The 23,905-nt window shown below is 39.2% G+C and overlaps 1 protein-coding gene across 1 annotated transcript in view; it reads left to right on the forward strand.

Moving 5' to 3' along the window:
* HTT (huntingtin) overlaps positions 1-23,905 on the forward strand; it is a 219,835-nt gene that overhangs the window by 146,699 nt on the left and 49,231 nt on the right. Inside the window, 11 exon segments of the mRNA XM_030564220.1 lie at positions 4,579-4,701; positions 5,793-6,006; positions 6,190-6,335; positions 6,916-7,093; positions 7,385-7,480; positions 8,097-8,284; positions 10,797-10,923; positions 17,186-17,286; positions 19,371-19,525; positions 20,034-20,173; positions 20,391-20,473. Coding sequence (XP_030420080.1) covers positions 4,579-4,701; positions 5,793-6,006; positions 6,190-6,335; positions 6,916-7,093; positions 7,385-7,480; positions 8,097-8,284; positions 10,797-10,923; positions 17,186-17,286; positions 19,371-19,525; positions 20,034-20,173; positions 20,391-20,473 — 1,551 coding nt within the window.

Here is a 23,905-nt window from a genome sequence, read left to right on the forward strand (position 1 = left end):
TCCACATCTGACTCCTCCTCCTCACTTAGTATGGCCCTTTCTAGAGTGTATTTCTCAGAAACTGCTTTTCCTCCTCTGACCCTGACTTTTTTTCCCCTTCTACCCTACACCAATGAACATATGAGAAACCACTCCAGAAATTTCAAATAACATGAGAACTATTGGAAATACAATACCACATCCTTCATAGAGAAAGAGCTTTCTCCTAACTTCTTCCAGCTCTTCAGAGTCCAAGTAGGCTGAAGACATGAATTTTGACTCTGCATTGGAAAGCTTAGTTGTCAAAAATCCACTCCATCCTAGATCTTCGAGGAACCCCCAAAATATTTTAAATGAGGGAAATTAGATCAGCCCTACCAGTGTACAACAAAAAGATTGTTGGTTGAGTGGCTCTGCTTAACTTGGAAGAAAGGAATCCACCAGACATATGTCAGAAGCTCTATAGAATCCAACAGGACAGTTTCTCTACATTTACAGTCATCTGAGGTGACTGTGTCTACCTCTGCTGAAGTGAAACAATTCCCTTACGAAGGGCAGCCACGCACAGGCGACATAGACAAGCTTAATGTACATTCCCTCAGCAGGTTTTATGAAACTTCTGCTTAACTGCCAAAGTGCTCAAAGCAGCTATGATCTGATGGCCACCTTTGTGGTTTTTGTCATAAATTTGACAGGTTTCAGCCTTGTCAAAACAAAAGGTTGTTGGTACCAAGGCTCTTAAAACTTTCCTTAAATACCTGCTCTCTCTCCCATTCTTTGTCCATAGACTATGCAATATGAAATACTATTTCTTATATCAGTTCCCTTCTACATTCCACTATCATGAAGCATAATATCTCAATATGCAATTGGGACAGACGCCACCTCCAGAAACACTTAATCAAAGCTCACTTTGATGGGATCAGGCTATTTGGAGAGACCTTTGATACAGTTATCAAGGAACTTACTGATCTAGCATGCTTCAGCTCCCAAAACAGGAAAAGGAAACTCCTCCCCCCCATATGTCTGAGATCCAATTGTCCAGGGAGAATACTTGTATCCCTTTCATTGCTTAGTTTGAGTCAAGAGATTTCACAGTGAAACCCTTAGCATTTTCATTGTAGGGGAAACGGAGGTTCTTCCCTCATTGTTTGGACCAGTTCAGATGGGTTATGAAACTGATTTAATTTGTCTGTTCAAAGTTTTTCTTTCACCCCATGCTACATTGCTATCTCCCTCCCATGTTGTCCTTGAAGGACGCTCTCCTTGAAACAGTTAACGAACTGTTACAAACCCAGCACTATGGCTGTTCAACCTGTCGGAGAGGAATCTGCTTGCTCCTGTTTTATGGTGACCCCAAAGAGGTATTTTGAATCATCTTGGATCTCGCCCCCACCCATCCCCAGCAAATCCATTTGAGAAGACCAGGTTCAGATTTCAACCACTTGCTCTTTTAATCCATAATCTCAGAGTAAATTCCTTTGGAACTAAGAGACCTACATCTACATCTCCTTCCAACCTGCTCAGACAAGACCCCTCAGTTTTTCACAGAACAAAATGACTTCCAGAATGAGGATCTCCCCTTTGATCTTCCATCTGTTTCTCAGATTGTTGCAAAGATGAATGGTCATAGTGACTGTAATACTGAGGAAAGAAGGAATCCAGAGCTTTCATTAATTGGGGGACCTACTTATCAAGGCAGTTCCTTTCAAATAGACAGATTTAACTTTTAAGTTTGTCAGTTCTCTAAGACATGACTTTGTAGTAAACTGGGACAAGTTCCCTTGTTCCCATGAAGGATCTTTTAGGTCTTTGGAACATGTTTCCCCACCACCAGGAGTCTGGTTCTGCTTTGTTTGCAAAGCACAGAAACTTCAAGATGTCCATTCATGTTTTCTCAGCGGCTAATTCTGCAATGCCTACATAAACTGGCAGGGTGGTACTATGAGTACCTTCCTCTTCTTTAGTTCAGAACCTCATAGCACTCACCTATCCATTTCAGTAACAAGTATGCAGGGCAAGCTGAATATGCAAGCAAATTGACTGAACCCAGAAACTTCCTTCCAAGAGAGTGACAGTTGGGAGGTGCTGTTTTTGGTATTTGTTAAATGGGATGTCCACCAGATAAATCTTTTTGTGTATTTGTTCCACACATTGGAACCTTTAAACTTGGCTAGTGGATGCTTTTATTTTTCAGTTGGTTGTGCCCTTTGACTATATGCTTTTTCACCACTTCTCCATTTGCTGAGGATTGCCGGCATGCTCTGGAGAAATTGGGCCAAATTTATTCCTACAGCTCTCTATTGGACCTGAAGACCTTGTTTCTCAGTTTGCTTCAGGTGGTTTATCTGAGCAGTGGCCAGTTGAAAGATTTTCTGCAACAGGATGTGGACCTTAATCCAGCCCTTGGCAACCTCAGTTTAGCAGCATCAAAGCTAACAGGTTGATTCTGCAGACCTTTGACTACTCTGTTGCATGTTGTTAACTTTCTCTCATAGCCAAAGAAAAATTTCACAATTCTAAGTATATCAGTATCTGAGCTACACTATTCTTAGTGTTTCAGCAAGAATGATTCCCTTTAGGTTTTTGTCATCCATTCAGGAGATCTTCAAAGATGTTTTCAATCTAGACCTTTGTGAATACTCTGTAATGTAGGCCCTTTTGTCCTTGAACATTACTTTAAAAATGAGGTTTAATTTATATCCCTGTGTATTCTGGTTTTCTTCACTATCCTGAGAGACTGACTGGATGTGTTACCACTAGGTATTCAGTATAGCGAGACTCAGGGCTTGTCTACATCAGAAAGTTGCAGCGCTGGTGAGGGAGTTACAGCGCTGCAACTTTGAAGGTGTACACATCTGCAGGGCATCACCAGCGCTGCAACTCTCTGTTTGCAGCGCTGGCCGTACTCCCGTTTTGTCTCGGGTGTAGAGGATCCAGCGCTGGTGATCCAGCGCTGGTAATCCAATGTAAACACTTAACAGCGCTTTTCTTGACCTCCGTGGAAGGAGGAAGCCTCTGGTAATCAAGCTGGTCTCCTTCCCCAGCTTGCTCTCGCGTTCCCGGAACCCCAAGCAAGCAGGTCTCCTTCCCTGCGGTTTGCAGGGGGGTTCGGGAACGCGAGAGCAAACCGGGAAAGGAGACCAGCTTCGCCGCGGTTTGCTCTCCCGTTCCCCGAGCAAGCAGGTCTCCTTCCCTGCGGTTTGCAGGGGGGTTCGGGAACGCAAGAGCAAACCGCGGCGAAGCTGGTCTCCTTCCCCGGTTTGCTCTCGCGTTCCCCGAACCCCGAGCAAGCAGGTCTCCTTCCCTGCGGTTTTCAGGGGGGTTCGGGAACGCTAGAGCAAACCGCGGCGAAGCTGGTCTCCTTTCCCGGTTTGCTCTCGCGTTCCCCGAACCCCGAGCAAGCTGGTCTCCTTCCCTGCGGTTTGCAGAGGGGTTCGGGAACGCGAGAGCAAACCGCGGCGAAGCTGGTCTCCTTTCCCGGTTTGCTCTCGCGTTCCCCGAACCCCCCCTTGAAGCCGCCCAACAGCGCTGCAGTGTGGCCACATCTAACACCACTTGCAGCGCTGGTTGCTGTAAGTGTGGCCACTCTGCAGCGCTGGCCCTATACAGCTGTACTAATACAGCTGTAACAACCAGCGCTGCAAAATTTTAGATGTAGACATGGCCTCAGTCTGGAGTTTCTAGGCTCTTCCAGATATACCCGTGACCGAAAACTGATAGTCCCCTATCACACTAAAAGTAAACGTCCTTATTGTAGTTGCATAGGTACACCAAATCAGTGCACATTCTTGCAAGAAATACTATATTCAGATTTTCACCAAAAAGGTGGCTGTTCAATTTTTTTCCTGAATTTCTCCTTAAAATATTGTTCTCTCTTCTCACTAACCAGGAAATTGGCTTTTCCTCTTTTTGCCTGAGCCTTTTTGCTCTAAGAAGATTACTGTTTGCTCCTTAATATCCCTAGAGCTATCAAATTCTATTTAGATAGGATAGCTCCCTTCTGTAATACTGGCACCTATTTACAATTAAAACGGCACCAAAAAGAGAGAATATTAAAGGCCATCTTGTATTAAGTCTGCCATTGCAAATTTTAGTTTCCACAAGTTTTCCACTCGGGTCACAGGCCTCACTCCACTAGACCCATAGATACTTTATAATAAGGAAATCTAAAGTGCTAGGACTTGGTCCTCATTCCTTTACCAAGCATTCCTAGATAAACGCTATCTTCTGTTTGATTCTGCAGGCTTTCTTTCTTTATGTTAAAAAAATTGCATATAATTTTGCATTTCATTCTAATTTTTACTCCCAAGTCTACTTTTTCATTTATGTGCATTACAGTGTGTCAATATGACCTAATCTTGCCAAGATGAGATGACACCTAATAGTCTCTTAGAGGACCCAGTTTCAGTGCTTCAATCGAAATATGTAGAGCTCTGTCTCCACAGATAGAAGTAGGCATGGTTAATCCAGTAATTCTGGATTGGCAAAAGGACAGTCTTTCAGAAGACTAACTAGTGGGTAAAACAAAATTGAACTATTTTCTAACTCTGTCAAAAGTAAATGTGTAGTAAATTTCTTTTTTTTTTTTCTTTAAAGGACTGGTATGTATCACTAGTCAGATCACAGTGCTGGGTCAGGTCAGACTCTACACTGCTGGAAGGTGCAGAGCTGGTGAATAGGATACCTCAGCCTGAACTAAACTCCTTCATGACCAGTAAGGTAATTTCTCTCACAATGAGAAGAGGAGAATTTAAGATGACACTTGCTAAAAATTGTAACATTTATTAAGTGTCCCTAGTCATATTACGGTTAATGACCAAATTAAATTATTAAAAAATAAATTAAAAAATTATTTAAATTGTACTTAGTTTGTTGGGTTTTTTTGTTTTACTGAGGTTGGATAATAGCACTTTGAGCTCCCAATTGAAAGGTGCTCTAGATAGCCAAGTGCATTAATTATTATTAAGGCTTTGAGTCAGTCACGGACGTTATGGATTCTGTGACCTTTCCAGGACTTCCGTGACTTCAGCAGCCAGTGCAGTGCAGCAGCGGTGCCCGGGGGCCACTCTCCCCACGTCTCCTGAGCACCAGCGGCTCCTCAGTTAGGGGTATTTATAGTACAAGTCATGGACAGGTCACTGGCTATGAACTTTTGTTTATTGCAATGGCTTTTACTAAAAATACCGTGTCCAAATCTGTCTTAATTATTATCTTTCTCCCTGGTCTCTCCCCTCCTCTCCTCCAAGCGTGCTCGTGCTCTCTCTTTCACTCACCTGGGAGTCAACATGGAATGATTTGTGTCAGAAACCCCATGCTCTGTGGGGCTGCCCAGTTCCATGAACCCGTCCCAGCTGTCACCACCCAGCTCTCTGCACTCTGGCTGTGCCCTGTGTGCCCTGAGCTGCATACTGTGGAGCTCTCTCCTGGCCACTGGGAATGTTTAAAATCAGGTCCTGGCATCTTAAATTAGACACCCAAAATTAGTGTATACTTTGGCCTTAATCTCTGTCTCAGTTTCTCATCTGTAAACTGATTAGTGTCCAAGTTCTATCCAGTTAAAACTCACAGAAAACTCTAGTTTTATTCAGATTAGGTGCTGAAAATTTGGGACAGATGTCATTTTCCTCACAAAATAAAGTTGGAATCCGGTTTTAAGTGTGAACCAGAACACAACCTTAACTGTGGCAATCACAGTGGCACTTCCATAATGTTGCTCTGTTAATTTGCATAGTATTACCAAAATGTTTTAATTTCCTTTCTCCATAGAAATGTGTTCTTTTTAAACTTTTATGTACCATTTGTGATTTCAGGAGTTCAACTTAAGCTTGTTAGCTCCCTGTTTAAGTCTTGGCATGAACGAAATCTCAGAAGACCAAAAGAGCAGCCTCTTTGAAACTGCCCGTAGGGTAACCCTCGACCACGTGTGTAACATTGTTCAAAAATTTCCTGCCAGACATCAAGTTTTTCAGCCGTTGCGGCCAATTGAGACTTCAGCCTATTGGAGCAAGCTAAGCGATATTTTTGGTAATACAAAATAAAGGTCTTATTCTCTTCATACTGTATAACAGTGTTGTCACAATAAGTTAATTCTCAAAGATTCTCAGCAGTAAAATATTTTGCCCAAAATGTTTTCTGTTAAAGAAAATGTTAACCATGATGCTTTTTATTTCGAGCCTCTAGATTTTACCCTGACATTTTATTTTATAGGAGACACGATGCTGTATCAGACTGTGATGAAACTCTCTCGTGCACTGGCTCAGTATTTGTTGTTACTCTCTAAATTACCAGCATCTCTCTGCATTCCACCTGACAAAGAGAGTGACATCCTGAAGTTTGTAGTAATGTCATTAGAGGTAAGAGAGTGAGTGTAATAAAAGGTGCAACAGAATGTTTACAAATATGTTCTGTTTCCCTTTAACTCTGAAGATTCAATGGGAGTTATGTCGGTCTAGAAGAATTTCTGGGCTCTAGGTTTATGTATAAGCATCAATTTCCAATATTAGTTCATTCAGTGGTTACTCTTTTGTGTCAGAGTATATTCTACACATCAGGTGAAATTTAGCAGAAGATACAGGACCAAAAGAACTGGGTTTTTTTTGGTGGGGTGGTGGTTTTGTTTTTTAAGGGAGACATTTCACTACAACTAAGAGAGAGTCTGGCTAACGGACAGGGAGGTCTTGGCAGTTTGGAGGCACTGTGAGGCTTGTTGAGAAGATGAATAAACATGACAGTTTACTCAATATAGTGCTTATAACTTTTTTCTAGTTGGAACTTCTTGAACTAGTGACATGCTAATTTACTGTAACAAGAAAAATGAAACCTGCTAGTTTTGGTAGCTGCAAATATATGTAATTATGTGGATAAAAATAATTTGATCTCATATTTTTGCATATGGGGACAGTTTGATATAATGGAAAACTTTTTCTTGTACAGGCACTGTCATGGCATTTAATACATGAACAGATTCCTCTAAGTATAGATCTTCAAGCTTCTTTGGAATGCTGCTGCCTAACGTTACAGCAACCTGGTCTCTGGAATTTGTTGGCTTCTGCAGTGTATGTGACACAGGCTTGCTCCCTAATTAATTGTATCAGATTCATAATAGAGGCAGGTGAGTTAAATTTGCACAAATATGGAAGATGTTCTGAATAACCCAGCAAACCTCACTGATCCTAGGCTAAGAATCTTAAAGAAATGCAGAATTTTCTCTGTCCTTTGAATTTTTTCTTTGCCAAATGTGTTTCCACCTTGGAAATTAACTTTATTTTTTATTTACCTTTGAACTTGCCAGATATCTTGCCATTACAAATGCTGCTTTGACAATTTTGTGAAAGGATTAAAACTGAGAAATAATATTGATGATAGGTTTTTTTAAATATTTCTCTGTATTTATCTAATTTAGTTGCAATTGAACCTGGAAACCAGCTTCTTAGTCCAGAAAGAAAGAAGACTACTTCAAAAGGGGTCAGTGAGGATGAAGTTGATTCAAATGCTCAAAGTAAGTAAACAGTGAAGTTCTAGTTTGCATGCAGTTTTACATAGTTTGTAGAAAAATTGCCAGATTTTCCTCCTTATTTCCAGTTAAAAGCAAAAGGAAGTTGGTTGAGTCTTATCTGCACTAAGGAATTATTTCAAAAAATTCTCACTGTTGGTTAAGCTTGCATTACTGTTAGAAAGTTGGGACCTCTCTACAACAGTTCTCCGATCACAGCAGCCATTTGCAGTACTGTAGTGATTGGGTGTGCTCTGTGCAGATTTAACTGACACTGTGTCAATGGAACACTCTTTGAAAAGTGTTATGAGAACCTTAAGTTGCGTCTGGACCGGTAGTGTAAAAACTATTAATTTGTCATCTGAAGAATGCCAGCTTCAACATTTTACAACTTCATCTTCTGCATTGCACTGTCTCGGGTATGAGTACAAGTCTGGGTATGGGACTAGGACTTACTGTGATGATATGGCTCATCTGACGTTGAGACTCCACTTTAGTTGGTTAGAAACAGGCTTATTCTTATTGGAGTATTTGTGTCCTCTTGCATCTTTAAATTTGTATGCATTTCGTATGTATTTACAATATTTTACACTAAACTTCTTTGTTTTTTCTCTCAACTCAGAAGCAAAATATATTACAACAGCTTGTGAAATGGTGGCTGATATGGTGGAGTGTTTACAGACTGTCTTGACGTTGGGAAATAAGAGAAACAACAGTATCCCAGCATTTCTCACTCCTGTCCTTAAGAACATAATCATCAGCTTGGGTAGACTGCCTCTAGTAAACAGCTACACAAGAGTACCTCCCTTGGTACGTGCATTATGGTTTATTTCCATAGTAGATGAAAAATACTGTTCATTTTTGGATAAAATAAATATAATATAATTTGCAAGATGTTCAGTCTTTACACTCAGATTTGGTTGTCCCCTTTTGTCCTTTTTTTTTTCTTTCTTTAAATAGCGCCTGGCAATACTAGCTTTAAAAATATTTTCAAATATGAATGTGTTCTGTGGAGAGAAATGTTTGGTTAGAATTATGGGATCCTTTGAGAGCTCCTTGAGATTCTGTTTGAAACGGTTCCATCCAGTACTTAATAAAAATCAGGACTCTTGGATTTCGTTTGCATTTGTTGCTGGCTAACTGTGAACTGGGCAAGGTGTTTAGCCCTTCTAGTGATTAGTTCATATACCTGTAAAATGGCTAGAGACATACTTCAGAGTTGTTGCAAGATTTCTTAATATTTTTCAAGGACTGTAAGATCCTCTGATTAAAAGTACAAAGTAGAATTATCAGAAGCATTTTTAGCTGTTGTGGGGGAAAGTGTTTCTGAATCTGCATATACTGGTGTTTGTCAACACTTTGTGGCATCCAGGTTGTTAGAACAATTTTTTCCCTCTTGAGTCAAAAGTTTTTGTTCACTTTGTGCTTTATGCTACCCTTTGCATGTGGAATACCTTCCTTTAATTTAGTCTGAGAGGCCACAATCCCTCCTTTAAATCCTTCCCTCAAAAGTGTTTACATTGTACTGTCAACTAATAGTGGGTACTTAGAGGTCTTATTTTAAAAATATATGATTTATATGAAGGATTGAGGAAAAGTGGTGGTGTTTGACTTAATTATAAGTCTTTTGGGGCAAAGAGTGAGTTATACAGGGAGTCCTCGGACTTACGACACAATTCGTTCCTCAGAATTGCGTTGTAAGTCGAAACTGCTTTTCGCATAGAAATCAATGATATAAAGGGGGAATTAGTTCGTGAACCAACACTTGATACACTATTTTCACCACAATAACCCAGATTATTTTACTAAATCAATTATAGATGACTAATGTTGCAACATCAATGTATTTACTGTACACTGTATTTTGTAAACAGCATTCAAATAAACACACAAACTTATGTATGCTTCTCAGAATGCTAGCAACAGGGGCTCAGAAAGCCTGGGAGAATGATACACATGCTGAGCCTCAGCCAATCACTGTTCTAGCTTTCTGAGCCAATCAAAAACAAGCTACCTTGCTGCCTCGAAGCCAATCAGAAGTGACCCCTTACAGCTCCATACCCATATAGCGCAACCAGGAAGTGATTTCAAGTAAACTTTATGCTAATCGAGCATCATAAGGGTAAAACAAGCATCATGGGGTGAAATGGGCAGTCAGTTGAAAAGTGTTGTAAGTGGCATCCGACATAAGTTGGGCGTCGTAACTCCGAGGACTTCCTGTATTTGGAAAGCACTATGCACATTTTTGGCACCCCTGTAATCCAGATTAATAATGTGAGGTTGGTTTGATGTCAGTTTGGTATGTGAAACATGGAACTTCCAAGTTTTGCTTGCTTCCATTAAATTTAACATTTCATTTTGAAATGCTGCCTTTTGGGAGGAAAGTTTCATTGATTTTTTGCGTCCTCTGAGACTAGATGGGCTTCTAACCATTAAATATAGATTTTGTGCATAATATCTTAATTACACAGTTCAAGTTTTAAGGAGAACATGGAATCCTTTAAATTTAAAAGCAATTTAATTGATTATTACAAGGCACTGCCTCTCCTTCTTTCTACTGACCTAGTATCAGTACTATGCATTATTACTCAGGTAGACTAAATTCATAACTGATCTAAGGACTTCTGAACCTCAGTCCATTGTGGAGAGAGAGAGAGATGCTGTTTGGTCTCTAAGTGAAGAATTTGGGATTTACCACATTCAGAAACCTTGGCTTTTTTATTTACCAAAAGTTTCCCTGTCTGACAGCTTTCAGTAAAGAGGAAGAAGTATAGTAAGTCTGCCACTAGAAACGGTCAAAAAAAAAAAAGTTTAAACGCTTTTTAGTAACAAGATTATCCACTTGTTTTTGTTATTGTTGGAAGAGTTGAGTAATTTTCATTGAGTTATTAGCAGGTTATGTAACACATGCTTAAAATACCATGAAAAAGATTATCAAATATATAGTAGGCACATAAAAGTACACCTCTACCCCAATATAACGCTGTCCTCAGGAGCCAAAAAATCTTACCGCATTTATAGGTGAAACCGCGTTATATCGAACATGCTTTGATCCACTGGAGCGCGCAGCCCTGCCACCCCCTCCCCGGCCCCCCGGAGCACTGCTTTACCAAATTCGTGTTATATTGGGTCGCGTTATATCAGGGTAGAAGTGTATTATTTGAATTTAGAATCTTTTTACAAATCCTTTGTGCATTAGAGTGGGTTATCATTACTATTGGTATCTCACTATATTTAATTCCAAATGTGATTATCATAGCTGTAACATTAATATAACCTTTACTATTTTAAAATAATTAGTATCCTTTTTATATTCCAACAGGTCTGGAAACTAGGCTGGTCACCAAAACCTGCAGGTGATTTTGGCACAGCTTTTCCAGAAATTCCTGTAGAATTTCTTCAAGAAAAAGAAATCTTTAAAGAGTTCATCTATCGCATTAATACATTGGGTAGGTAGACAACATGTTTATGGTTCTTTTGAATACTTATTAGAAATAGCTATCAGAAGTATATAAAAGCAAAAATGAAGTACAATATTTGATTTCTTCTCAAACTAAAATAGGAAAACCTTACTCTGCATTGAAACGAAACCAGAATATCCTGTGATCATGATTTCATCTTTCCCTTTCAGAGAGCAGGGTTCAAATACTGCTTAATCCCCAAACTAAAATGAATGCATTGGTCTTTTTCCTAACTGGGAGTGGAAGAGCAGAGGGGTATATATGTATGTATGTGTATCAGTGTTATGAAAAAAACTCCCAAACAATTCAATTTTGGTACTTCATTGACTATCATTTTCTATGTAGAAGTGGAATAGTGGATATTGCAGAGCAGGATAGAACTACTGTAATTCAGTGAGCACTAAATTCAGTTCAGAATTGTAAAATGAAATTTTAGTAAAACAGAGATTTAACTTTGGTATTGCCAATAACGTTCCTTGTATTATATAGAAATATCCGTTTTTTTTCCTGCAACACACCATTACTGTTAGATATACCAGTCACAATTCACGGCAGCTGCACCTGTTTTTTCTCTCTCTGGTCCAGCAAAGGAACTCACTCTTAGGCTTCTGGCTCCCTAGCTGTTACTTCTCTTGGGCGGAGACATGCTTCTATCTTTCCTGACTGATTTATTTCCAAGCTGCACAGTTCCCTACTTATATTGTGAATTCCCAGCAAGGCAGACTGCCTCAGCCGGTCTTTGCCTTCCTCCCTCAGGCAGTGTACTGCTCATGCTTCAGTTATTACGTAGCAATTTCTAAGCTAGTACATCTATTCTTAAGGTGAAAGTATTACAGAAAAACATATTAAAACAATAAAGAAGCTGCACACTGCTAGTAAGCTTACTGGCCCCCATGAATCTGAGAGTGTCTTCTTTATATTGTTTGGGTCTTTAATCTGTCGTCTTGTAACAGAGGATCAGCAGATATCAGGTCCCCTCCTAATAGCATAGCTTCTAAAGTGAGTTTTGAAGTAGGAAACGTGCATTCTTCTTCGAGTGCTGTCCCTGTGGATGCTCCACTGTAGGTGTCTGTGCATCCCAGCATCATTGATAGGATACTTTTGGTAGCAGTGTCTGGTCGTGGTGCATGTGCTGGCCCCCATCCTTTCCTTCTCAACTGTCCTCGGCTGCAGACGGAGCTCCATGAGCGGTGCCTGAAATAGAGCAAAACAAAATAAATTAGATAGTAGAGTTAATAGGTAGCTATAGGTAGTGGATAGCGTATATTTAGTATTAAGTATCAGTTTCAAACTAGTTATCCCCCAAAAAAAACTAACTAAAAAAAATGTGAAGCGATCATCTCCCCTGTTGTTCTTTATAAATAGTTAGACAAAAAAAATTAGTAAAATAATGCCAGGCTCACCTGGATTCAAAAGATGCCTGTCTCAGATGGACACTTGTTTAAGGAAGTGATGCCCATCTCAGACAGACACTCACAGTGTGTTCATTGCTTAGGAGAGAGACACGTCCCTCAGAAATGCACACACTGCAGCAATCTCAAAGCCAGAGCGAGGAGAGACAGGGATCTGAGACTAAAAATGATTTTGATGGAAAAATCCCTTACTTCTCCATCGGACAGTAATAAGAACCAGAGAAAAGACTCTTCAGGAACCTCCTCCCTGGACAGGGAAAGCATCCTAACCTCCAGAAAATCAAGGAAAAGGGATGCCTCACCCTTGCAGAAAGAGATGAAGAGAACTGTTTCCAGCTGATGGCCAGCAGGGGTAGCTCGCTTGACGCTCTGGGCACATCCGGCAACAGCCGCACCGCGAGCACGAATGATAAAGAGAAGGAGTCAAGTGAAAGGCATACGACTGCCACCTCCTCCACAGCCCCGTCAACCCCAAGGAAGGACTTGGTGCCAACGATACCTAAACCGGTGATGTAACCTCCAGTACAGATTCCATTGGAGCAGTTATCAATAAAGACGAGACCAGCCACATCAGCACCGACTAAAGCGACACACAAAAGGTCGGTACCGAAGCAAGTGCCCAAGCAGGTATATACAGCACCAGTGACCCCAGCGCTGATCAGACCAATAACATCAACACCAGGGGCACCTATACTTGGCGCTGACGACTCCCTAGTACTGTTGGCACTGATCAACTAAGACCTTCTCTAGTGAGGAGGAAGATGATATGGAGGAGGGAGTATTCTACTCAGGTCACTCCTCCCCCATCCAGTGCCAAACCTCAACCATCACTTACAAATACTAAACCACGCCCGTGCAGAGACATGCCACCATGGATGTGCCCACCCTTACTGTTCCCAATGGAGTGGGCACACTGGGATCCATGGGTGACGTACAGAGTGCAAATGCAAGGGGGACACGTCTCTCAAAGGAAGCAAATATGACCACCTACAGAGACAGCCATAGAACCATCGGAGGCACCTGTTGAAACTATAGAGGACTTGGACGATACACAAGAACTGCCACTGGAACACAACTTCTCTACATCACCAGATGAGTCCGTCATGCTTCCTTCAACCACAGTGATAGATGATCCAAAACAATTCCAAGAATTGCAGCCATATCCGCATTTCATCACAAGATAGAAGGATTTATAGCCTTCAGGCATCCAATCACCAAACCGTTACTTGTAGGATTTCAGAACATGTACTTTGTGGTCCACAAACCAACACCGGCATTGGATCTGAACTTTGTACTTAAGAGGCTCACCAAAGCCCCATTCGAGCCCCTTGCTATCTGCTTGCTACTACATTTATCAATGAAGGTAGCATTCCTCATAGCGATCATATCAGCACGCAGAGTGGGTGAGATCGGGGCCCTTATGGCCCATCCGCCTTACACTGTATTCCTTCAAGACAAAGTGACTTTGAAACCACACCTAAGGTAACCTCATCATTTCACATCAATCAACCTATACATTTCCTTGCATTTTACCCTAAACCACATAGGTCTACTCAGGAATCCGTGCTACACACACTAGACGTTAGACAAGCACTAGCACTCTACCCAGATAGAACAAAACATTTCCGTAAGTCATCAAGACTCTTCATATCTTCCACGGAATGATCAAAAGGCACGGCCATCTCAAAACAGAGATTGTCTAAATAAATTTCAAATTGCAAACAAATGTTACCAACAACAGAAGATAGAACCCCCATTACCCAGAGGATTAGGGCCAATTCAATGAGAGCCATTTTTACCTCAAAAGCATTTCTACATAATGTACCAATCAAAGAAATATGCCAGGCTGCAACCTGGGTCTCAGTACACATGTTCATAAACCACTATGCAATCACAAAAGATTCTGAGGCAGATGCAATACTAGGTCTTACGGTACTATGGTCGACTATCCAACCTACTCTGGAACCCAACCAGCCATAATGGGGTACTGCTCTACAGTCCCCTACAGTGGAGCACCCACAGGGAGAGCACTCGAAGAAGAGAGGGTTACTCACCTTGTGCAGTGACTAAAGTTCTTTGAGATGTGTCCCCCTGTGAGTGCTCCACTACCCACCCTCCTCCCCTCTATTCTGGGCTTCTAAATAGGAGCATTATGGTAGAGAAGGAACAGAGTGGGGCTAGGATGCGTCAGCACTAATGGCACCACAAGGTGGCTACTGCACACGTTCGCCCCGACCAGACAGTGCTACCTAAAATCTCCAATCAGCGGTGCCGAGACGCACCGTCACCTACAGTGGAGCACCCACAGGGACGCACCTGAGTTAATGCACAAGGGGAGTAACCCTCTCTTCCGCCCCCCTCCCCCCCCAGGTATTTCCTAGTAAACCCACTTAACGTGAAAAGTTCAAATTATTTCAAATATTCCTTTTGAAGCTCATAACAGTTCACAGGGTTTGCATTAGTCAGGTCTCCTCCCTAGATTCATTACTTAGAATCCCACAATAATACATAACATTTGCATTTTGAATACAGTGATCCCCTAAGATACTTAAACTTAATTCAAAAAGGTTTTATCCAGGTTATTGCAATAAAATTAGCATAACTGTCACAGTGTCATCAAGTTGTTTCTTATGTTTGGCACTGACATTGTCAGGCTATGCCACTTCAAACTTTATGGATATATCAAGATGTCACAACTGAGAATACCAAAGTCAGGACAAGCTGCTGGGACAAAGGACAGACCCAACCCCAAATTCGTGGTTATTCTTCCATGAGATACACCAGCCCAGCAAAAAAAGTAAACTTCTGTCTCACCACACTGGCTAACAAGAAGTCAGAAATGCAGTCTCCTCAGGTATTCCAGTCCTGGATTCAGCAACCAGACAGTAGTCTTAATGATGAACAGTTATTTAAAACCAATTTCATCAAACAAAAGGGTTGTTCTGATCCCAAAGGACCAGCCACGTACCCAAGTCTATATATAACTCAGAACTTACCCAAGAATCACGCTGTTGCCAATCCTTTAGTATCTAAAATCTAAAGGTTTATTTATAAAAAGAAAGCTGAGAGTTAAAATTGGTTAAAGGAATCAAATACATACAATAATTGCAAAGTTCTTGGATCAGACTTGTAGCAGTGATGGGATAAACTGCGGGCTTAAGTCTCTGGTTGCTTCAAAATCATTGGAAGGTCCTCAGTCCTTTGGTTAGAATGCTCCCATTAGTATAAGTCTATAGTCCAGAGGTTTGAGTGGGAAAGAGGCAAAATGGAACTGTTTCCAGGGCCTTCTATAGCTTCTGCCAACTGAAGGGAAAACCTATTGTTCTAGTTTGTGGAAAATTACAGGTAACAAGATGGTGTTTGGAGTCACATGGGCAAGTCAGATGTCCATGCATGCTTTACTTAAGCCATGGCTACACTGGCACTTTACAGCGGTGCAACTTTCGCGCTCAGGGGTGTGAAAAAACACCCCCCTGAGCGCTGCAAGATACAGCGTTGTAAAGTCTCAGTGTAATCAGTGCTGCAGCGCTGGGAGCGCGGCTCTCAGCGCTGCAAGCTACACCCGTAAGGGATGTGGTTTATGTGCAGCACTGGGAGAGCTCTCTCCCAGCGCTGGCGCTGCAACTACACTCACACTTCAAAGCGCTGCCGCGGCAGCGCTTTGAAATTTCAAGTGTAGCCATACCCTTAGTCAGGGTAATGGTCGCTGCTATACTCTAGTTAGAATGTTCGCATGAAAGTCCATCAGGTGTGGATGGGCATCTTACATGGTCTGTTGTGAGTTAAGTGTTCCTTGATGGGCCATTTAACTTGAATAGTCCCTTCAAGATGTGCAGCTTAAATACCTTGTGGGTGTTATCACAGGAACACACATTTGAAATACAGGTACATCGTTCATAACTTCAGATATAAAAATGATACATGCATACAAATAGCATAATCACGTTCAGCTAATCACAACCTTTCCATGGACACCTTAATTCACATACTTTGTACAAGATGTGTTGAAATTATATAGCAGTGGTAGCTACAATGATCTACATAGTCATATTTTAATCAGATAATATCACACAAGGCTTGTTAAAAAGAGCAATGGAGGCAGTAAGTAAAATGAATGGGTCTTTCCCACCAAATGAGATTTGCATGGCTACAACATAGAATTCTCTGTGTACTTACAAAAGACCATTGTTTTGATAATGCATCACAGAAGAAAATGTATTCGACTGATTTATGATTTAAGTCCGTGTCCTGTTTGATCACTCTATACGCTGAGTTGGAAGAATGTTCTTGTATTTTATTTATTTTATATGTAAACTTTAGTAGTCACAGATCTATTTGGGAAACCTTGGCATTATTTGAATTGTGTTTTTTAAAAAACCTCTTCTTCTGGGAATGAGCTTCCACTGAGAGCTATATATTTTTAGGGTCATTTGGGACCCTCTACACATTTCTACCCTGCAAAAATGAACAGTTTTGGGTGGTTTTGTAGTGTAGTATTTATTATGAAAACCCTGTTCTCAAATTTTTGTTCATTAAGGTTTTATTGCTTTTAAACCATAAAATCAAAAACTAGAATTGTGTCTGAAAAACAAATCAGAATACGTACGCATGTTCAGAATCCTGTTTAGGTAAGAGATTGACATTTTTTAAAATAGAATTGAAAAAACTTAGGTTACAACAATTATAAAAATGACTTACATTGAAAGGGAACCAGTGTGAAATTATTTCTGTGGAAATTACATCTCATTTTAAAATGCTGTTCCACATTTGTAATAAAAAGCTAGTTTATAGTTGCATTGAAGTAGTAAATAGCCTTATACCTTTGAATATGTTCATAGGGTGGACCAGCCGTACCCAGTTTGAAGAAACCTGGGCTACTCTCCTTGGTGTGCTTGTAACTCAACCAATTGTAATGGACCAAGAAGAAAGTCAACAAGAGGTAAAGCCATTCAGTGACATGTTTATATAGTATAAATGCTTTTCCTTATTGGTAATTTAACTCTGTTAGGCAGACCCTTGCCCACTGTAATACTGCAAGATAACTTCATTTATAATTAACATTTACCTTCTCGGCTAAAGTCTCTGCCTGTAGGTGAATGGTTTAGGAAAGTTTGAGGAAAAAATTCAACCTTTTTGAGTTACAGATGAATAAAAGAAATACACTTCAAACCCTAATTATGATAATACAGATGCTTAATTTTATTAAGCGCAGGCAGAAATCACCAAAAGATTACAAGAAACCTATTACTGCATCAGAAAAAGGCTGCATCTTTATAATCAAACTCAGGAAATGAACTAATTAAGGTTCCAACAGCAACAATAATTTGGTCAGATTACACATGATATTTTCTATTCCTGTTTTAGTGTTAAAAAGTAGCTTGATACAATACTGTTTGTTGTAAGATTTATATCACAAAGTGAGCAAGATGTGTAATGTAGCCCAGTCACTGTTCCTGTTGTATCCTGAACTAACCCATAGATGTCATAGATGGAGAAACCTGCTATGTGGTCCATCTCCCTGCACTTGCAGGCAGCTTGAAAGTACTGTATCAATAAGATCCTTAAATATGTTTTAATGCAGCATATTTAACAGACAAGGTTATTGAAACTGAACATTTACAAAGTGCTGCAATGCAAACAACTTATTACAAAATAAACGTAAACTAAAAAGAATAAATATGAATGAATTAGGAAAGATTGGTGCAGGCAGAATGGGGAGAAAGGACGAGCCAGTGGCTAGGTCACTAGCCTGGGACTTTGGGTGATCTAGGTTCAATTTGCTGCCCACCACAGATTTCCTTTGTGATATCGGGCAAGTCATGTGGTCTCTCTGTGCCTCAGTTCCCATCTATAAAAAGCGGGCATGTTTACCTACTTCACAGATGGTAAATACATTAAAGATTGGGGATGCTCTGATAATATGGCAGTGGGAGTCATGTAATTTTTTTAAAATTGAAGAAATGAGTATCTAAGATAAATGTTTAGAATGGAAAAGATTGCTAAATACAGCAAAAATTGGAAAAATTGTTAATGTCTTAAGTAACAGTTTTCTTAAGGTGAAAGCATTACAGAGGAAATGTTAAAAACAGTAAAAGAACCTACACGATTGCTAGCTAATAAGCTTAACAGAGATCACTCCTCTTCCCCAATCTCCAACAAGGGTTCTGTTTGCTGCCAATCCTTCCAACCCTTCTCTAAGGATTGAGGCCCTCCCCCTTTGGCCAGAAGGTCCTGTCCATTTGCAGAATCAGAAAGACTGCCCTAAGTCAATTTAAACTCATTTATACAAGTCCTTTTCTGGCTGGCTGGTCTTTAGAGGATCCAGTTGTAACTGGTATATGCAAGTCTCCCCAGGTTGTGGTCCCTCTCAGCAAGTGTTATAGCCTGAGTGAATTTGCTTAATCACCCCCCACACACACTGTTCTTAGTTCCTGGAGGGCTGTGGTCTTTTCCCCCACGAAATTGCATACAATTCTTGGCCCACAGTGATATATAAATTTAATACAGTAAGATTTCACATAATTCTATAAAGTTTGACAAGGATATTGTAGAAAATTGTCATATTTGTCACAGTAGTTATTGACTCGAGCATAAATGTATATCATTTGGTTATGATGGATTATATTATTGCAACTTAATCAGTATCTAAAAAGTGATCACAAAAACTTGGGAATGGATCCATTTAAACGTAGACACAATATGAAAGTGAGTGGATAGTTCTGGAAATATTAAAAAATATCTATCACGAGATTGTAGATTAAATCCTTATAATTATATTTAGTCCCAAAGAGTATGAGGCCTCATACAAAGTACAGCATCGATCAGGAGATTGATGTGGTGGCCAAAGTTCTGGTCAGGAAGAAATCTACACTCTCAACAGAAACATTGCCAGAGTCTTTAGAGTGTTGCTTTGCACTGGAGTATTGAGAGAGCATCTGAACATCAAGCGATATGTTATATTGGTTTTCGTGGAACTTACGATTTTGCATTTTCACTTTCACATAGAGTATGTTCACTTTGCAGGAAGACACAGAGAGGACCCAAATTAATGTTCTTGCAGTACAAGCCATAACCTCCTTGGTGCTGAGTGCAATGACAATACCAGTTGCAGGCAATCCAGCAATTAGCTGCTTAGAACAGCAGCCCCGCAATAAAGCTTTAAAAGTTCTGGATACAAGGTATTATTTCACCTGTTGTGAAAGCACATGAATATATATTGATAGCTTGATGCAGAGTTATGTACAAGATAGCTTATTCTATTAACAGCACTAATATAGACGTGGTGTATAATATAGATGTATATGTGTGTGTATATATATATACACATAGTTTGTAAACCCCAGAATGATCCTGCCATGAGGGCAGGGGACTAGACTCGATGACCTCTCGAGGTCCCTTCCAGTTCTAGAGTCTATGAAAATCTATGAGAACCTTTACTTTTAAATATAGCTACATCTCTTTTGTGGGCAAAGCAGTTGTCCGATGAAAGCTCTTCATGTTTTTCTAAGCTAAATATGGAAGGGAACCCTAAATATCACAGTAAACCTTAAACTTTCAGACTTGTTTAAAAACAACTAAGTGAATATGCAGCTAGAATAGTAAACTAGTAATTTTCATATTTAATTTTATCGGCAAATGCTGGAAAAAAATCTTAAACCATTAATGTGCTTTCTTCTGCGCTTTCAGGTTTGGGAGGAAGTTAAGTGTTATCAGAGGAATTGTGGAACAAGAAATCCAAGCAATGATATCTAAGAGGGATAATATTGCCACTCACCATTTTTATCAAGCATGGGACCCTGTGCCATCACTTTCTCCTGCTACCACAGGTGTGTGCGCAATGGTCATTTATATCAATAATTCTTCAGTCCTGCAGTGAATGAAATGATGGCTGCTTGCTGAAAAAAGTAACTTTTCTTATATGTGATAGAAAAACATTTACAGGAATTACCATATACACTATTCTGAACAAATAATGTAGAAAAAAAAGTAGTTTTCAGGTTTATTGGGCATTTGTTTAAAAAGTCCTTTGTCTTTTTATTTTAGGTGGTCTTATCAGCCATGAAAAGCTTTTACTGCAGATCAATACTGAGCGAGAAATGGGAAACATGGGCTATAAACTAGGACAGGTTTGTTCAAGTTAATATATCAAGCCCAAACTTTTAAAAACTTTTTTGTCTTTATTCTCAAAAATCCAGTTTAAGAAGCATTGCTTAACATCCAATTTAGATTTAGTAAACTAAAGACAATCTTAAATCCTGACTGAAAACAAAACAAGTGAGGTTTTTTTGAGTTGTAAATAAATTTCCTAGCTAGGGAGCACAAGTCCTCCACCAGGATACATTGAATACTTGTTAGCACCAAGTATAATGCCTTATCAATAATTCTGATGTTTAAATTCATATTTCATTCCATGACTAAATTTAAACTCCTTTTGGAAAAATCGTATTCCATTTAAAAAAAGCACAAATGTATTAGCAAAAACTTCTTAATTTCAAATACTTAATTTAAATAACATTACTATCACTGTTAAAAGATCTAAATTGCCCAAGTTAGTATTTCCAAGTAAGATATGGAAAATATCAGATTTATGTTTTCTGTCTCTAGGACCCTTGCTTCCTCCTTTATTAGTTGGGAATATTTTAACTTGCTGGATGTCATATTACTGTCCATTAGCAAGGCATCTGTATTTCCTACAAGAAAATCATGACAGCTGTAATGTAACAACAATGCCAGCATTTTTGTTGTAGGAGTAGTACTGCAAAAGTTCTGACTGAGAAGGAACTTCTATTACAAACTACCATTTTTAGGTACTTATTGTCACTGTTCAGGGCAACTGCACCTGTATTCCACCTCCGTGGTCCCTTGAGGACACCCACTCTAGTCTCATAGTTCCATAGCCATTATCTCTCTTGGAAAGAGACCCACATGTCTCTCCCTCCTGATGAGGGTTTTTCCAGGTTGCACGGTTCCCTGCCTCCATTGTGGCCAATGTCTGTGCTTTGCTTTCTCTCCAGAAGCTACTAACAGAATAATTTCTATAGCTTCAAGTTACCACACAGATCTTTCTATGCAAGCACATTTTATACTTAAGATGAAACCATTACAAATAAAACACGTTAAAAACAAAAAAGAACCTGCATACATGCTAAAGAGCTTACAAGAGGTTGCCCCAACTCCAGCCTTAGGCTCTCATGGAAGTCAGTCCTTCAGAACCCACAGCTGGGTTCACCCCATCGTTATAAGTTCATAACTGTCTCAGATTCAGAATAAGAATTACCATGAATAGTTCAGTCTTTCCTTGATGCTACTTGGTCATCAGATCTTGGCCTCATATAACAGGTGATCAGCAAACAATAGTCCACTTCTTAAGGACGTCGCTTCCAAAGGCTGGGTTTTGCATAACCAGGAATTTGCATTCAACACTTTTTGTTCCAAAAGACCATTATTATCTGGCACATTATGCAACATAGTCCTTTGTACCCCCAGGTCTCTCATCTGTCACATCTCCTCACTCCAGATGTTACATACATTCCTGGCCCATGATAATACATAAATCATTCATTTAAAATAATGGACCCCAAAGATGTATAAACTTAATTCAGTAAGGTGTATCAAGGATACTGCAGAAAAATGCCATATCTGTCACACTTGCGTCCGAAAACGTTACTGCCCAAAGGTGAGTTTATTTGGCCAGAAAAGCTTTTTTTGTGTGCGTGTGTGCTATTGAGTGAAAATTAAGTTTATTCATACGTTAACTTTTCTGATTATTTTTTTTTAACTCCAATTTAATTTCATTTTTAAAATCTTCAGCTATGTCATTGGCTCATTCCTTAATGACATGCCTTTGACATGTTTCAAGTCCTTTTGTTGACAGAGTTGAGCATTAGAATATTCTGCATTGTATAAACACATTGTACAAACATCTTGTGTATAGCACTGTACCAGAGATACAGTTTTTCAAATATAGACAATTTAGCTTCACACGTTGAAATAAATGGTCTTCTGGAGTAAGGTTTTTGTGTTGAATTTCCTTTCAGTCTTTTTAATTGAAGTGACGCCATCATGAGACTAATATGCAGCTGTGAAATTAAGTTTAACTTGCAGTCTAAAATATGACCCTGCCAAAAATGCGCCATGTACATTTGTGAATTTTCTGGCAATTAGAATTTGTTGCTCATTGATGAGCAACGTCATTTTTAAAATAACTTAATATTAGTCTTATTTTTCTTCCTCAAATTAACAAAAACATTTAATCCTTATCTAGAGATTAATCATTAGAGAGAATTATTTTTTACATTCATAAAAATTAAAATGGCCAAATGGATTTTTTTTCACATTCTTTATTCATTTCCTCACTCACCTATGCTTCTTTACTCCAAATCAGAAGCCCAAACAAAAAATTTTGCTATTTAGCTTGTGGGCTGAGATCTTGTACCACTTTTTTGCCTGGATTGAATTTTATTTCCAATTTGCAAGCCCTTGAAAACAGAGTTCACAGTGGAAACATGACATAAATAATCTTGATTGTTGTGAGTATAATGCTATATGTGGGTACTGTGTGTAGAATATATATAAAGTATTTTATAAATATTAAAAAGTTTAGATTAAGGGAAACCTTTCTAAGTATGTATGTGTGGGGTCCTGTCTAGCTTTATTTAACTAAGATCATAACCTCAGTACAGTTAAATTTCCTGGATGGACATTCTAGTGTACACATCATCATTACAGCTGCTGCTTGCACGATATAGAGCAAACAAGAATGAAACATTTTAAACCTATTTTATTTTTAAAATAAGGAAGGAAATCTATTTTTTTGTGAATAATTTTAGAAACTTTGGGAAGGGATGGAAGAATGTAAACATACACTTAGGAAAGATAAAGCTGGTTTAGCTAGACTATTTATTGGTGTAGAAATTTTCTTTTTCAAATTAGAATTCATAGAAATAACTTCATTCCCTGATTAAAGCAACTTTTTATATAGATAATTGGAGTAAAACCATGTTTTGTAGTCTAGGTTGAGACCAGAAATCCCATCTCTAATTGTGATCCATGTAAGATTTTTAACTCCTTAGTCTCCTTCTCTTCCTTTAGAGCACTTAAATATATTTTTAAATGTATTATATTGTGCTTTAAAATTCAGAATTATTACTCAGCTTCTTACCTAAAATGTAGTTATCATAAGAAATGATGCTTTGAACTTAAATTAGAAAAATTGGAGCTGCTCTGTGGTGTTCAAGACACGGTTTCTCAGATTACTTGCAAACACAAGTTTTTACTGCAGTCTGCATTGCGAAACCAGTGTATCTGAATCCTCACGCTATATTGTATTCTGCTTATGCAGCAACAACAACAAAATTTCATCTAATTTCCGATTTCATAAACTTATCAGTGATAAGATAAGCAAGGGCACAACTTTCTTTTTGGAAACTGGTCTCAGCTTACTGTACTCAGAAAAATATCATTTTGACTTGTCATTGAGCAAACTGATACAAACATTCTTATTGTGTGCCAGATATGAATATGATGCTTTACAGAAGTGTAAATAAGCAGTGCTGTAA

The sequence above is a fragment of the Gopherus evgoodei genome, chromosome 5 (assembly GCF_007399415.2).
Source record: "Gopherus evgoodei ecotype Sinaloan lineage chromosome 5, rGopEvg1_v1.p, whole genome shotgun sequence".
Taxonomy (NCBI): domain Eukaryota; kingdom Metazoa; phylum Chordata; order Testudines; family Testudinidae; genus Gopherus; species Gopherus evgoodei.